This window comes from Trachemys scripta, chromosome 5, assembly GCF_013100865.1.
Source record: "Trachemys scripta elegans isolate TJP31775 chromosome 5, CAS_Tse_1.0, whole genome shotgun sequence".
NCBI lineage: Eukaryota > Metazoa > Chordata > Testudines > Emydidae > Trachemys > Trachemys scripta.
The window spans coordinates 22,653,986-22,669,669 of NC_048302.1; the positions used below are offsets into that span (position 1 = coordinate 22,653,986).

Here is a 15,684-nt window from a genome sequence, read left to right on the forward strand (position 1 = left end):
CAGCATTTCAACTATGGTGTTGAAATATGCTGCTTACCCCTATGTAATCTTCCATCCCTAAAATGAACAGCTCAATAAAGGACATGATTTTTTGAAAGGGATCAGAACCTGACCTATTTTGCAGCTCCAGTTTTGCCAGGTACAAATAAATCATGTAAATATCAGCCTACCTGATTTATTGATTTAGTCTTGTAGTTAAACTCTAGGTGGCATCAATTGCAATCCCAATTATTTGCAACCACAATATTTGTTCCTAAAAAATGTAGCTGCGAACGGTTTCTAAAAATCATATCCAAAGTGTCTCATTGTAAGATTTTTTTGTTGTTGTTAATGTTACTAGTATCAACGGTATATCATGACTTCAGGCTAGTAAGATCAGTACAGAGTTCTTTAGATTTGTAAGGAATGGTAATATATTGACCCCTGAAGCATGCTGCTTCCCATTTTTTCTGTTGCTATTTATACTTCCAACTCAGCTTCAAAAAGGCTGGAAGCCAGTTGCATCAGACAACCAAAAAGAAAATTTTTGTCATTAAAATAGTGAACTATCCATGAAACTGTAGGTTGAGATTGTTAATTCAAATGCATTAGGTTACACTAGTGCACATCTGTCTTCTTGTCTCTCTTGGGTTTATGCCACCGTTATTCTTCAGAATGCCTAATGGTTTATTCATAGTATTAGGAGCTACATGAGTGAGTAAGTAACCCATGCCCTCAAGAACTGAGAGTAACTGATTGTTATAACAGGACAGATCCATTTTTAAGCAAGAATTTCAGATATGGCAATCAACTAAGTGAACTCAAAGGAAAACACATATCATTAAGTTACTATGTCAATCGAAATATTTACGGTGCGGTGAAATGTACCCATCTGGAACATACATTTATATCTGCTGCAGATATAATGTATCCAGAGTCATGATGAATCATGAAATTATAAGGTTGTTGTGGGAAAGCAGTTAATTCTGTAATAAGGTAAATTACATTTTCTGGTTGCTGCCTTCTAAATGGTCCGTTTATTCCTGAATGTTCTGTTAGCTGCTAAAGAAAATAGTTTAGTATACTCTAGTTGCTGTAGAAACTTAGTATGTTTTTCCCCTCAGATGCTTTTATTAATTACATCACTTTGAAAGCTCATTGCGGGATTTTCAGTCTTAAATTAGTGTGATGACAACACAAGGGCAGATTATAAAATGGTACAGTTTGTCCTTTAGGGAGTGGATAACACTGTTTGTTTCTGCCCTGTCATGAATCCTGTTGTTATAGGAGTCTGTAATCATTTAAATCTCTTCAGAAAAAAACAAAACAAAACATGCTTTTGTTGAATGTAAGGAAATATTTTAAGTCCACATGTGGGAAGCAGCTTGTAAGATATCGGGTAGTGAACTGACATTTGTGCTCATGATGCACACACTCTGGTGCTGTCGAGTATTTCCTTGGTGCAATGTAAAACAGGGAGAGTTAAGTTTCAGAGTAGAAGCCGTGTTAGTCTGTATCCGTGGGCTGTAGTCCACGAAAGCTTATGCTCTAATAAATTTGTTAGTCTCTAAGGTGCCACAAGTACTCCTGTTCTTTTTTTAGGGAGAGTTAAGTTTCTAATTCATAGTAATATCAGCTAGCATTGCCTTATTTTTGTTAACTAATGTTTTAAAAAGCTAACCTACTGAAAAGAGAAACAAAATGTAAAGTTATACAAATGCATTACATAGCAGTATTTATAAATACCAGGATCTTCAGCATCAAGGTTATGATTTTTTAAAAAAAATTATCATGCATAGTCTCTGAGCAATTTTCTCAAATGTAGAATATTCATTGCTTTGCTGAATACAGTAAAATTGTTACGCCTTAGAATATTGTAAGTAGGACACAAAATTTGTGTGTGATTGAGGGACACGCATGTATGCAGTGTCAATTCCGACAGCTCGTTCTGTGCAGCTTTGAAGTGTGGGCTGGATCCAGTGTCACTGTCTGTACAATGACAATTCTCCTTAGAGTCAAGTTTTTTGGGGACACAAACTCTCAGTATCATCATTTGTGCTACTCTATATCACTCTCTGGATTGCTAGAAGAGCTTTTTGTTTGTTTTTAACATTCTGCTTGTCAGTTACCTACTTCACTATGATCTATCAGTTACGAATAAACTATGCTTACTGAAATCAAGTATTATGTAACAGTTTATGTATATATTATCACTGTGTGTGTGTGTGTGTGTGTGTGTGTGTGTGTGTGTGTGTGTGTGTATATTACTACTGCCCACTCTGAATGCTCTGTGTTTGTATAGGTGTATATACATACATACGTGCTTTACTTTCTCTTTTCTCTGGCCACCCCATTCTGAGTAGTTCTGAAGATCATTATTCAAAACTGTTCAGATTCCTGTGCGTTAGCAGCCCTCAGGCACAGCTCCTCTGCTTTGTCTGATAGTAACAGAACTATTCAGGAGATCAGAGGGTGATATACACTGTGTGCGCACACAGCATATATGCTGTTATGCACACACAGTTGCAGTGTATCTGGAGTGGGAGAATAGCAGTGATTTCTGCATGAACACGCAGCCTATGTAGTATTCAGTGGGTGAATAATAGTGAAGCAAGCAGCAGTTGCTTCCTGCTAGATATAAATTATGGATCACTTACTTGACAGCAGGTTGTGTGCTTTTAAAAAAAAAAAAAAAAAAGGGTACTTGCTCTTTCCCTGCATTTTTTTGGCTTTTTCCCAGGGTCCGCACTACTTCCAGCTGCGATGCCAAACCCTACTGCCGTTTAGAATTGCGCAACATTGCTTTTAATGCCCAGAGCTCCTCCATAAATAGTTCTGCTCTCCCCACGCCCAGCTAGCAAACAACCACAGGAAATCAGGGCATGTGCAGCCAGCACAGCTTAGCTGGCACTAATTGATCTGAGCCTGCACAGCCTGCATGAGAGCATTCGTGTACGGGGCCTGCGCTTCTCGCTCTCCAGAGCTGCTGCTGCCTCAGGAGTAGCGACAGCTGCTTCTAAAAGACACCATGTTGCTCCTGTAGCCTTAGCAACAACAGCGGCATTTTTGTTGATGTTCCAAAGAGTTTCACTTCTTTAAGGAAACGCACCCACCCTCTCTTCCCCCTTCCATCCCTGTTCTTCCCAGTCAATGATTCGAGGCTTTTTTCAGCTGCATGCAGTTGTCTGGACAAACAGCCTCAGGAGCTCCTTGTGGCTTTCTAAACAAGGAAAAGTTCAAGGAAAGCAGATGGACGGATGTTTTTGCCAGTGTGAGTGACCAATTAGCATTTCGGGGTCACTGAACAGGGAATTTAGTTTCTGAGCTGGAAACATTGTGGACTGTTTGTTTTTGATCTTTAGCTTAAAGGAACACACTTGTTGCTGCAGCTATAGGTATTTTTTACCTCCCTCTGAACATTACTTTTTTCTTCTTCTTTTTTTGCTGTGTGTTTGGGATTATAGCAGATTTCGAACATGAAGATTCAGGAGCACCCGAGCATTCCCGAAACCAAATTACAGAGGAAACAAGACGCTGATGATCAGGAAGATAGCTTCGTCTCAGAAGTGCCTCGGCTGGACTTGACAGCCTTGTGCGATGACAACAGCTGGGAAGGTACAGTTGTGTGCTTGCTGGTGTGACACAGAAAGAGAGAGTGAGGGGAACATGAGTGGGGTGGGCGTATCTTTCGTCTTATAGTGCCTGGCCAAAAACAACAGGAAATGTATTTTGATCTGAAATCTGGAGAAACTGGAAATGGAATATTGCATTGGTGCCAAGTCTGATTGTAACGTAGGGAAAGGCGGGAGAATGGGTTTGCTCCTTTCTTGCAATGATTCGTCCTTTCTGATTAAGGATTATTCTTTTCATGGTGTTTTGCAGCCCAGGCTAGTGAGTAGCTGGATCCTACTTAAGCAAAACTGAGTATTTTATAGACAGAAAAGAATATCCTGCTTTCTCCCTGTGCTACCCCGTCCCACTCCCATCCTACATAGATCTGAAAATCAGGGTTCAAGAAAGACTGTTCTATTTCCTGTCCTTTACTGGTCCTTAGGGACAGTGCTTCCCTAGTCTGTGTTATACTCCATGTAGAATTCTATTCACCAGGTAAAAAAGTGATGTTAAGTTGCTTGCAGTTCACATATCTTAATGCTGTGTCTTAGTTCGATTTTCCGGAGGTTTTTTTGCACTGACTTCGTTAATGAGTTACCTATAGTCAGATGCACTCAATGATCTTTTCAGTATAGCACTTTTCAGAGATTAATGCAGGAGTTGTTTGTTTATTGTTTACATTGCATGTAAATAAACATTGAAATCATACTCCTGAGTAATTTACACCATATACGCTGCGTGTTTGTGGGGAGGGGAGCCACCTACTATAAGTAGCATTTTCCTGTCAGCAAAATGGCCAGGCATTCTGGTCTATCCCAGTCATGCTAAGGGGCCACATTGCTAAGAAAAATAACTCTTTTTTTAATGCATATTTGTTGAATTACACATTTTGGGCCCAATCCTGAGAGATGCTGAGCAACTCCACTGCCACTGACATCAAGAGGAGTTGAAGACGCTCAGCATCTTTTTGGATCAGATCAGTTATGATTCCTGTCTATATCCCTTTTTCCAGTGTGCGAGTGAGTGTGCTTTTGTTGTTAGTCCTGAAACTTGGCAGGTGTGGATTGGGAGGGGCTCTTGGTATAGAAAAAGAGTGTTTAAAAAGAGAGAGACAGACAGACAAGCGTGTAACAGGCATCTGCTCCTCTGAAAAACAAAACTGTGAGCCGTGCAGCATGTTGACAATGGCCAGGTTCTTTGTTCCTGGTTCCACAGCCTACGTGACACAAGTCTTCTGCTGTCCATGTAGGAGGGACTAGTGATGACAGTGTGGGGCTGGGCAGACCAAACCAGTAGCAGTGGGTGCTCCTGATTCAAAGTCAGGCCACCAGCTACCTTCAGTGGCATTGAATTTCTCCACCCCCACCTCCAGCCTGGGAATTCCCTAGATGATATCATCATGTACAACACATCTGATTAAAGGGCAGCACGTACTGCAAGGAAGTCTCCCCAGAGACCTCTGATTCATTATATTTTATTGGGATTCTAATTAGCCATAACCTGAAGGGTGTGGACAAGCATACCCTTGTTTTTGTGTTTTTAAAGGTGACAGAGGCAAGAATCTCCCCTGTGTATTCTGCTGTCACTTGAACCTTTTGAAATAAAGATTACTTTATTTCCTTGATGCCTGCGCATAACTCCCATTGACATTAACGGAGTCATATGTATGCCTCAAGGGGAGAATAGACTGGTAAGCTTGGCTCCCAGAAACTGTCCCACCTCGTGATACAAGCTTTAGTTCCGATGCAAAGAACTTTTCTGGAGATGCTCTGACTTGCACAGGGACTCTGGACCATTTTCATGAAAATGAAAGGGGGGTGTGTGTGTGTGTGTGTGTGTGTGTATATTTTTTTTTAAAAGCACTTCTTTCAGACTGTTTTTCTTCCTCCTTCCTGTTTAAAACACATATGTAATGGAAGAGGAGTTTGGCAAAAGGGACAGCCAGAGCAGGTGAGACATAGGTCAGTTATCTCCAAATGTCACCATTTTGTAGTTGCAGTATGAGTGCAGGAAAATGGTGGCTTCTGTGTCTTGGTGAACAGGAAACTTTGAACCCATTTCAGCTATGAACGTGTAATCAGTCTGGCAGTGGCTAAAAAGAGGAAGATGCTAGCCCAAACTCAGACATAATTTCCACATCTAGAGCCAGATTTTGTCTGTGAGATGACTTGTAAGTCACTGCTCACAAATATGAGTAAGGGGTTCACAGTCTGGCCCCTATTCTTATGATCTGGGCAGTCTGACCCACGTGGCAGTGTACATGCCTGCATGTCCTCCCTCTTCCTCTGAATTGGCACTGCAGCTCTGCTCACTTCCATGGTAAACTGCAAAATCTTCCAAATTCAAATATAATAACAGTGTTTATCTTTGTGTTCTATTCAGTTCTGGTGTAACTGAGCTCAGAATCTGCCCTTAAAATCAATGAAATGGCCAGGCTTAGGAAAGCAGCTCAGGTTGTGGTTTGGACTGCCTGTGAAATTCTAGCATTGTGTACTCCTGATTGTATACACTGTTAGGTATTCAGAAGCCACAGAACACTAGGTTTCTGGTGGAGCGGCTCATAATTGGCTTGTCAACACAAATTCAGTAGCTGAGGTTCCCTTCATCTCCAGGTATCCCAGCCTCCAATTAAAATTCTTAGGAAAGGTCTGAGGGGAAGCAGATATGAAAACAGTTCTACAAGATAGTCTTGTGTGGGGAATGGCTACTGTTCTCTTACCTTTACACACACAGACTAAATCTCATCATATTTAAACCACAATGTCTTAACGCAAATTAGTCTCTCTCTCTCCTTCGGGGCATTCTTCGAGGCACTTCACTAGAACTGTGACTGTTATCACTGAGTATTTTTGGGGGGTGGAGACACAAAGTAGCAATTATCCAGCCCACCTGAGATCAGCATCAGGTTAGAAATGTTCATCTTTGGGACCGCTGTGACTTCAGAATGCATGGATAGCTCTGTGACACCCCCCTTTCCCCTCTGTGCTCCTTGCTCTGATCTAAGCAGTCTACAGAGGTGGCCCACTTGTTGGCAGCTAGAATGAAGTCAGATTTGGGGCTAGTCTACATGTGGAGTTGTTGCTGATTAACTTTCTCTATGGACAGGCCCTCACACACAGAATGGTCATCCCCACATGGGGTGACATTTGTTCTGTCTGCATAAAGACTGACTATTTGGGTCCTGTGCAGGAGGAGTTTGGAGAGGTGTAATCCTCCCCACCCCACCCCATATACACACAAGGGCTACCATTCAGCTAGAGTAGCAGCTGCAAACTCTCAAGGGCTGGAGCCAGTGGATCTGCGTAAAATCAATCTGCAGCTCCTGATGTGGGCCCTCCCTGGACCATCCCCACATAGTTGGCACACAGACCAGTCTTGTGCTACATAGGGTGTGCACAAGCACTCTGGTGCAGCCCCTTCAGGGCTTAGAGCATGGAGGGTCTTGCACCAGCCCCTTGCACCAGAATGAATTTCACTGTGGTGCCCATAGGCATTGAAAAAAGAAGCTATTGCTCTGCAGAGATGCCATGATTTTATAGGATACCTTCAGTTGACACAAATTGAGCGGGTTTTATTCTCAGAGCTCGCAGTGGGTGAACTGGGCTGTTTCTGCATCAAATGCTAAGGTGAGGCACAGATAAAATGCGTTTCATAAAGAGCAACACTGGCCCTGCAGCTCATCTCTGCTGCCTGTAAATGCATTCTGTACTGGGCTGTTTGTGACTGCTAGGTTAGCCTGCAAAGTCAGTGAGTCTGTGCAGGCCTGCAACAAATAAAACAGAGCGTTTCCAGAACCGCTCCCACCACAAAGGATTTTAATCTAGTCGTTGTGGATCAAACTGCCAGGAGTGGAAGGGACACCCTGCTGCTTTCATAGTCTAACATTGCTTTGCAAAATTACCACAAAACTTTACTAGCTTGGGCCCCAAACCTACTCCCTCACCCTTTACCACAATGAAAAAATGATAGTGAGAACAACTAATGATGCAAACACTTGGAAGGTGGTAAGGTGATAGGGAACAGCCAGCATGGATTTGTGAAGAACAAATCATGTCAAACCAATCTGATAGCTTTCTTTGATAGGATAACGAGCCTTGTGGATAAGGGTGAAGCGGTGGATGTGGTATACCTAGACTTTAGTAAGGCATTTGATACGGTCTCGCATGATATTCTTATCGATAAACTAGGCAAATACAAATTAGATGGGGCTACTATAAGGTGGGTGCATAACTGGCTGGATAACCGTACTCAGAGAGTTGTTATTAATGGTTCCCAATCCTGCTGGAAAGGCGTAACGAGTGGGGTTCCGCAGGGGTCTGTTTTGGGACCGGCTCTGTTCAATATCTTCATCAACGACTTAGATATTGGCATAGAAAGTACGCTTATTAAGTTTGCGGATGATACCAAACTGGGAGGGATTGCAACTACTTTGGAGGACAGGGTCATAATTCAAAATGATCTGGACAAATTGGAGAAATGGGCTGAGGTAAACAGGATGAAGTTTAACAAAGACAAATGCAAAGTGCTCCACTTAGGAAGGAAAAATCAATTTCACACATACAGAATGGGAAAAGACTGTCTAGGAAGGAGTACGGCAGAAAGGGATCTAGGGGTTATAGTGGACCACAAGCTAAATATGAGTCAACAGTGTGATGCTGTTGCAAAAAAAGCAAACATGATTCTGGGATGCATTAACAGGTGTGTTGTGAGCAAGACACGAGAAGTCATTCTTCCGCTCTACTCTGCTCTGGTTAGGCCTCAGCTGGAGTATTGTGTCCAGTTCTGGGCGCCGCATTTTAAAAAAGATGTGGAGAAATTGGAAAGGGTCCAAAGAAGAGCAACAAGAATGATTAAAGGTCTTGAGAACATGACCTATGAAGAAAGGCTGAAAGAACTGGGTTTGTTTAGTTTGGAAAAGAGAAGACTGAGAGGGGACATGATAGCAGTTTTCAGGTATCTAAAAGGGTGTCATAAGGAGGAGGGAGAGAACTTGTTCACCTTAGCCTCTAAGGATAGAACCAGAAACAATGGGTTTAAACTGCAGCAAGGGAGGTCTAGGTTGGACATTAGGAAAAAGTTCCTAACTGTCAGGGTGGTTAAACACTGGAACAAATTGCCTAGGGAGGTTGTGGAATCTCCGTCTCTGGAGATATTTAAGAGTAGGTTAGATAAATGTCTATCAGGGATGGTCTAGACAGTATTTGGTCCTGCCATGCGGGCAGGGGACTGGACTCGATGACCTCTCGAGGTCCCTTCCAGTCCTATAATCTATGAATCTATGAATGTGTAATGTTCCCACTTGCCTAAGGCTAGTCATGTTTTTTTCAATGAGAAAGTGAAATATTGCTGGGATGACCCAAATTCTGTCCCCCAGTTTGCTGTCTACTTTGCCTTTATTTATCTTGCACCAGAGTATTAAAAGAACACTATAAACTAAAATTTAGACCAGATTTTGTAATAGAAATATTTTACAAAACCCACAATCAACAGCAGTGTGTTCACCTTATTTTTCTAATTGCAGTGAAAACAGGCATTTTTAAACAAATAAACATTCTCCTGCAGTGTTGAAAACAGAAACATTGCACCACTAAGAACCTGAAAATGAACAAAAAATGATCAACAAAGGGCATAAATAATTACTAGTAAATTGAGTTTTTAAAATTCATTATTTGGTTAATCAACAGTGTTATTAATAGCATATTTAAAGGGACTTGTTTTTAATGTAACCAATCTAAAGGTGATAAATTGCCTTGTATTTTCTCACTGTTATAAACAGAAATGAAATAAATGTAATTTTACTCTATTTGGTAATTTCTCCTCACCATATAGTTACTTGCAACAAATAGTACTTATATTTTTATCATCATTTATTATGATGATTCGTTATTATGTTAACAAAATATAAACATGGGTACATTAGGCATAGTGTGAATTTGACTTTTCTAATAGAAATTTTTTTTTATCCCTGAGCTAAGATGTGGTGATGCTTCATTGGGGCTATATATTATTTTGATACACCAAGAGAGGCCACAGTATAAGAATATTTTTTTAAATAAAAATAGTTATCTTCTCTACTGATACAACACATTTCATTCATTATAAAACTAGTATGTATGTTACACTTTAAAATTGTATTAATTAATTTTAAAAGATCATTTTAATTCCCTTCATTTTCTTCTGCGTTTTCAAATGGAATTTAGGGCAGCACCCCAGCTGATAAAAATTGGTATAGTTCAGTTGCTTCACCAGTTTACACTGTCTGAAAATCTGGCCTTCATGTTTTGGTCAGATATCTGTCTCCTTTAAGAAATACTGGTACAGCACTTCAGATATCATTGTTCAGTGTGTGAATCCATTTCGCAACTGCATTTGCATCTGTGTGCATAGGTATTTTAAATATGCTTAGGTGATGTTTCGTCCTGCAGAGGACCACATGAATTTTGTGAGGGTAAACAAAATAAAAATATAAACAATTCCCTGTAAGAAGATAACAGATGGTCTTGAGATAACCATATAAATTTCTTCAGCCTAGAGACCACTACACTGTGTTCTCCACACCTCTTGATTAAAATACTACTATTGTCAACTGAAGAACATCACTTATCTTTCCTATGGTCATTTATTAAAGCGGTAACATAGTAACATATATATGTGCACCTACAGAGTTGCATGCATGCACAACTGGTGGCTGAAAGCTTCAATGGCAGATTCGTTTTGGGACTATGAAAGGTAATATTATACTGGTATTGAAGAGGAGAGTGAAGGCTACAAACATAATACTAACGTTTGCCGTTTCCACACAAACTCGAAAGAGGCAAGGCTAAAGGAATTGAAATGGAAGTTCCAAACCAACAAATAGAATGTTCATACATAGACACTCCGAAGTATTTACACCCATGTGCACAATCTCTAAGTAATTTCTTCCCTTATGCATGTCCCTTATTACTGAAGAATGAAAAAAGATATCCTAAAATAGAAGTGCTCTGGTTGCTGGTTAGAGGCATGGAGAGACTCCCCTATGGAGGAGAGGTGGACAAGACTGGCACTGTTTAGTTGAGAGAGAAGGTAAATAAGAGGAGACATGATAAAGGTATTCAAATTAATCAATGGCTTAGAGAAGATAGAGCACTCCTATTCACCTTTTTACTCACACAAGGACAAGGGACATTCAGTAAAGCTGAAAGTATATGTAAAAGTGATAGGAGAAAATATTTTTAACACAACACATAAATAACCTGTGGAATGTATCCAGTCCAAGAACTTAGCAGGTTTCGTAATGTCTTAGTTGTTTATATAGGTAATGAGAGCTTCCATTATGAGAGTGTTACATTAGGTAAGATAAACACATAAATGATACAAATCCTCATGCTTCAGGCCATAAGCCAACCACTAATTGAGAGGGACTAGGAAGAACCTTCCCCTTTGGGTCAGTTATTCTATAATTGTGCATGACTAGGAGCATTTGGCACTAACCACTATGGGAAATGAGATACTGGACCAGTTGGACCATTCATTGATCTGATTCCATACAGCAGATCACGTGTTCCTTTGCTACTTGTTCCGTTTCTGTTCAGGCTTTGTTAGCCATTTTGACCTCCTGATCTAATTTTTTCTGAATATTATATACCGCAAATGGAACAACTAACCCAAAGAGTCAAGACCTCGAGGAATGAAAGTGGGAAATAGTCAGTTTTCTGTAGCTGCCATTTGTTCCATCCAAGTTTCAAACTTTCTTTCCTTTTAGGACTTCCTTCTTCTCCCACTTTCTGACCCATTCTCCTTTAGAATGTCCATTTCAGCTTTTCATCTGTATTTGAAATTAATAGTGGTACTGCACATGCCTCAGTCACTGCTGACTGTAAAACCGCTTATCTCAGAGCCCTCTTGAGTCATTATGATACTTTTTATGGTACCTGATATCTGGAATGTAAATCTACCTCAGGACAAAGTCACATACATCTTTGTTCACAGGTTTGGTAGTAGCTGAGTTTGTTTACTACTATATGCATTCCTTTTTGCCCTCATTTTTTCCCTTCTAAATCCCAGCAAGGCATAATGCTAATCCCACTGACTGTAAATCACCCAAATACTTCTTATTTTAGAAAGTCCTACTCTAAAGCTGTTCATTCTCCATGTTGGGAAGAGGGATCGTTGGAAGAATTATATGAGAATAACTTGATCAGTGAGGGTGGGGAATCAAAGTATGCCCCTTTTACACTGGATATTAGTTTCCACATTTCACTACCACAGGGTCTCAAAATGTTTCTGAAAACATTGGGCTGTGATAAAATTCAGGGAAATAGTTGGATTCTGGAATGTGTATGGCTCCGAATCATCAAAGTTTGATTCAAGGGCTTGTAGATTATGGGTTTATTTTTTAACCTTAAGCCTCTGTGTTTTCTCTCTCTTTATTATTGGGTTCCTTCAGGATAAGGCAATTTAGAAAACATTTGCTGTAGAGATTATGCAAAGGAACTGAAGTTTACATATATATATATATATATATATATATATATAGGGCCCTACCAAATTCAGGGTCCATTTTGGTTAATTTCACGGTCATGGGATTTTAAAAATAGTAAATTTCATGATTTCAGATATTTAAATCTGAAAGTTCATGGTGTTGTAACTGTAGGGATCCTGACCCAATTCTGAAGGCAGCAACACAGAAGTAAGAGTGGCATGGTATGGTATTGCAACCGTTACTTCTGTGCTGCTGCGGGGTGGGGCGCTGCCTTCAGAACTGGGCACCTGGCCAGCAGCAACTGCTCTCTGGCCACCCAGCTCTGAAGGCAGCATAGACGTGAGGGTGGCAACCCCCTACAGTAACCTTGCGACTCCCCCAACAACCCTCTTTTGGGTTGGGACCCCCAGTTTGAGAAACGCTGGTCTCCCCCGTGAAATCTGTACAGTATAGGGAAAAAATAGCCAAAAGACCAGATTTCACGGTCTGTGACGCATTTTTCACAGAGATTAATTTAAGGGGACCCCATATATAGATATATAAAAAAACTAGCGGTAACATGATGTACACATGTGTTGTGGTTTAAAAAAAATTACACATCCATCACAGCCGAATCAGTGCATCTTCCCTGCAAGTGGGATCCTTTTGGGCTTTTCTGGAGTCTGGCCACAAGTGAAGGTTTGCCTTTTCCATCTCAGAACCCTAGAAAAGGGCCATTGTGCGAATACCACCTACCATTCCTTCAGGAGTGACTTAACTTTCTGGGAACAGCATCAGTCTTTGAGGCAGAGGGGTGCAATTTACACTCCCACGCCAGTGAGGCTACATCTAGCCTTTGATGCATAAATAATGTAAAATGCTTTACCCCCCAGTTGATACTGAATTCAGTAATGCAGAGGACAGTGGAGTACCTTAAACCTATTGGGCCACACACTGGTTTTACAAGAGGCTAGGAACACGGAAATGTAACTTTATGCAGTAAATGGAAGTGCAACGTTTTTCAAAATTTACAAAATAAAAAGGCCTGATCTCTCTCATTGGTATAAGATCAGGATCAGAGCCTGTATCCGCAGGAAGCAGGTGATTCTATAGCTGTTTTAAGCCCCTTTCCAATGATTCATCACCCACTATTTGATGTTTTTTCTAACTTTTTTATTTGACTTCAGAACTTCTCGTTAGAATTGCATGTTCAAAGCACAACTCTTAGATCGTCTAATCCTGTGGTGCTAAGTAGGAGCATGCAAACCAGCTTAGTAAACTATCTGAACAGAGAATGTTAGACCCCTTATGGCATCTGGACAGAGTGATCACGGGATTGAAATGATTTTTTTCGGTTTGTTCCAGTATGCTAATCGGCATTCCCAAAACAGATTTCCCTTTCTCACACCCCCAGTCTTCCGAGATGGTTACTTTTACCGTCAGCCGATTAATTCAACCCGTGGATGGGAGATTTATTAGCAGTGCTAGTGTGAAAGAGACTGGGTGGCTCCAGGTGTCGTCGTTGTTTGTTTGTTTGTTTGTTTGTTTGTTTGTTTTTAACGTGAGAATGATTGAGCCCGGATGATTTATTGTTGTTAACACTTTTACAGCTGTAGTAGGCGAGGCACACCACAGAACAAAATAGTAAGATCTGAACTATGCTCCCATGAGATAAAAGTCGACTGTTACCCCCAATCACTGCATCATGGCTATCATAAAGCAGGGAGGGGATAAGGTGGGGAAGGATTGGGGCGGGGGGGCTTACAACATTGGGATCACCTTGTTAATCATTTATGGCATTTGCACATCCTGTGAATCAATTGATTCCTCCTGCATGTACTGTTCTGCCGCCCTGAGTTACCTCCTTTATACCTGAGTATATTCAAGTCTGTTCAGTTCCTGCCCCAAAGGTTTGGACAACAAAGGGGGAAGGTGCTGTCAGGTTTGGTGTCTATTGGAATCAATGAGCAGTGATGACTGACCAGATTTAGGGCTTAATTCTCCCCTGCCTGGCACCTTGTGTAGTCATATGCACCTGTGCAACATGCTCCCGTTCCAATCTGGTAGCATTTCACACTCCTCCTGCACTCGCTTTGCCCACAAGTAAAGGGTGACCACGGGTGCCAGCCAGTGAAGAATCAGGCCCTCTCTCTAAAGGAGGGGGAAAGTTGAGACAAATATGGGTTTAAAAACTGGCCCATGTCTGTGGTGATCATTGAATGCATTTAGAATAAGGAAAATTAAAGCTCATTTTCATTGAGTGGTTTCAATTGATTTCCAGAGCCTGTCCCAGCTTTGTCCTCCAGGGAACGAGATGGCTTAGACTCCGACGAAGCTCACCTGTCCCCACAGGCCGGATGTCTAATTCGGCAGCTTCTGGATGAGGACAGCGATCCAATGCTGTCCCCTCGTTTCTATGCCTATGGGCAAAGCCAGCAGTACCTGGACGATACAGAAGTGCCTCCCTCCCCTCCTGACTCCCATTCATTCATGAGGTAGGTGGTGGTTTCACAGCGGCCATCTGAGCTGCTGGCTTTGCTCCCAGCGCTGCACAGTAGCAAAGGACTGCAGCGTAGTAATGAGCAGCATCTCGTTTAGCAAGATAATGCCATGTAACCCGCTCTGTGGGTGGGGCTGGTGATCCCCACCAACAGAAGCCTCCTCACTTGCTATTGCAATGATTTCTAGTGGTGGCTTCCATGTTCGTGCCTGGGTACCCAGGATACTTCTGTCACAATAAGGAGGCCGTCGCATCTTGCTGCAGTGTGTTTGTCATTACAGAGAGGCAATACGATGCAGTGGGTGCCTGATAGGATTCCCAGCTCTGCCATTGACTCTCTGTGTTGCTTTGGAAAAGTCACTTAACTTTGTGTGCCCCAGGTTTCTTCATCTATGACATGGGAATAATGGTACTTACCCTCCTGTGTAAAAGGCTTTGAGGTCATCCTCTGATAAAAAGCACTTGAAGTGCTAATGAGGAGGAGGAGGTTGCCCAGGTAGTGGCGTGGTGAAAACTGTGTTGTGATATCCTACATACTGGTCAATACGTATTTTAAGGGATTTATAATTTGGCCGTAAAAACTTTCTCCCTGCTGAAATGTGGTCTGAGATCAGAGGTTTTTTTTAAATGGAAATAATTCGGACCTGGGAGTATGACAAATCTGGTGGAAATTCTGGCAAAGAATGGCAAAACAAATGTAGACGCTCCCCTGCCCCCCTTTTTATACCAGTTCCACGTCATATATATGTATTTATATTTTTAAATTCAATCTGAACAATAGCACATCACAGGCTATGCATTTGGGCCCAATTGTAGCTCATCCCAGGTGTTGTTACGCTTTTTAGCATGAGGGCTAAAGGTGGAGTAACTTGAACCACTCCAGAAGTACGAAATACCCTGGAAGTAGTGATGCAGGAGTGGCTCATCATTGACATTCAGGTGTTTTTATTCAGAGCTCCTGCTCTTTGGGAAATGTTTAAACTCTGGACAATGAATAATGGGGGTATATTCCCTCACCTCCCTCTCAGCCTCCCCAAACTCCCCTCCCTTGCAGGAAGCCTGGCTTCTGGAGGGAGGGCCAGTTACCAGTTCTCCATCACGTCTCTGGAGTTGGCCAGCTAATCTTCAGGTCTTGTACCTCATTTTAGAG

The 15,684-nt window shown here is 41.6% G+C and overlaps 1 protein-coding gene across 10 annotated transcripts in view; it reads left to right on the plus strand.

The window, feature by feature from the left end:
* The window catches only part of FAM13A (family with sequence similarity 13 member A), a 207,092-nt gene that overhangs the window by 168,186 nt on the left and 23,222 nt on the right, over positions 1 to 15,684 (plus strand). For 9 of the 10 annotated variants that reach the window (XM_034772859.1, XM_034772855.1, XM_034772858.1 and 6 more), the window contains 2 exons: positions 3,444 to 3,594; positions 14,316 to 14,529. In XM_034772859.1, coding sequence (XP_034628750.1) covers positions 3,444 to 3,594; positions 14,316 to 14,529 — 365 coding nt within the window. The remainder of the gene's footprint in view (positions 1 to 3,443; positions 3,595 to 14,315; positions 14,530 to 15,684) is intronic. The other variant, XM_034772856.1, reaches the window with a different exon arrangement.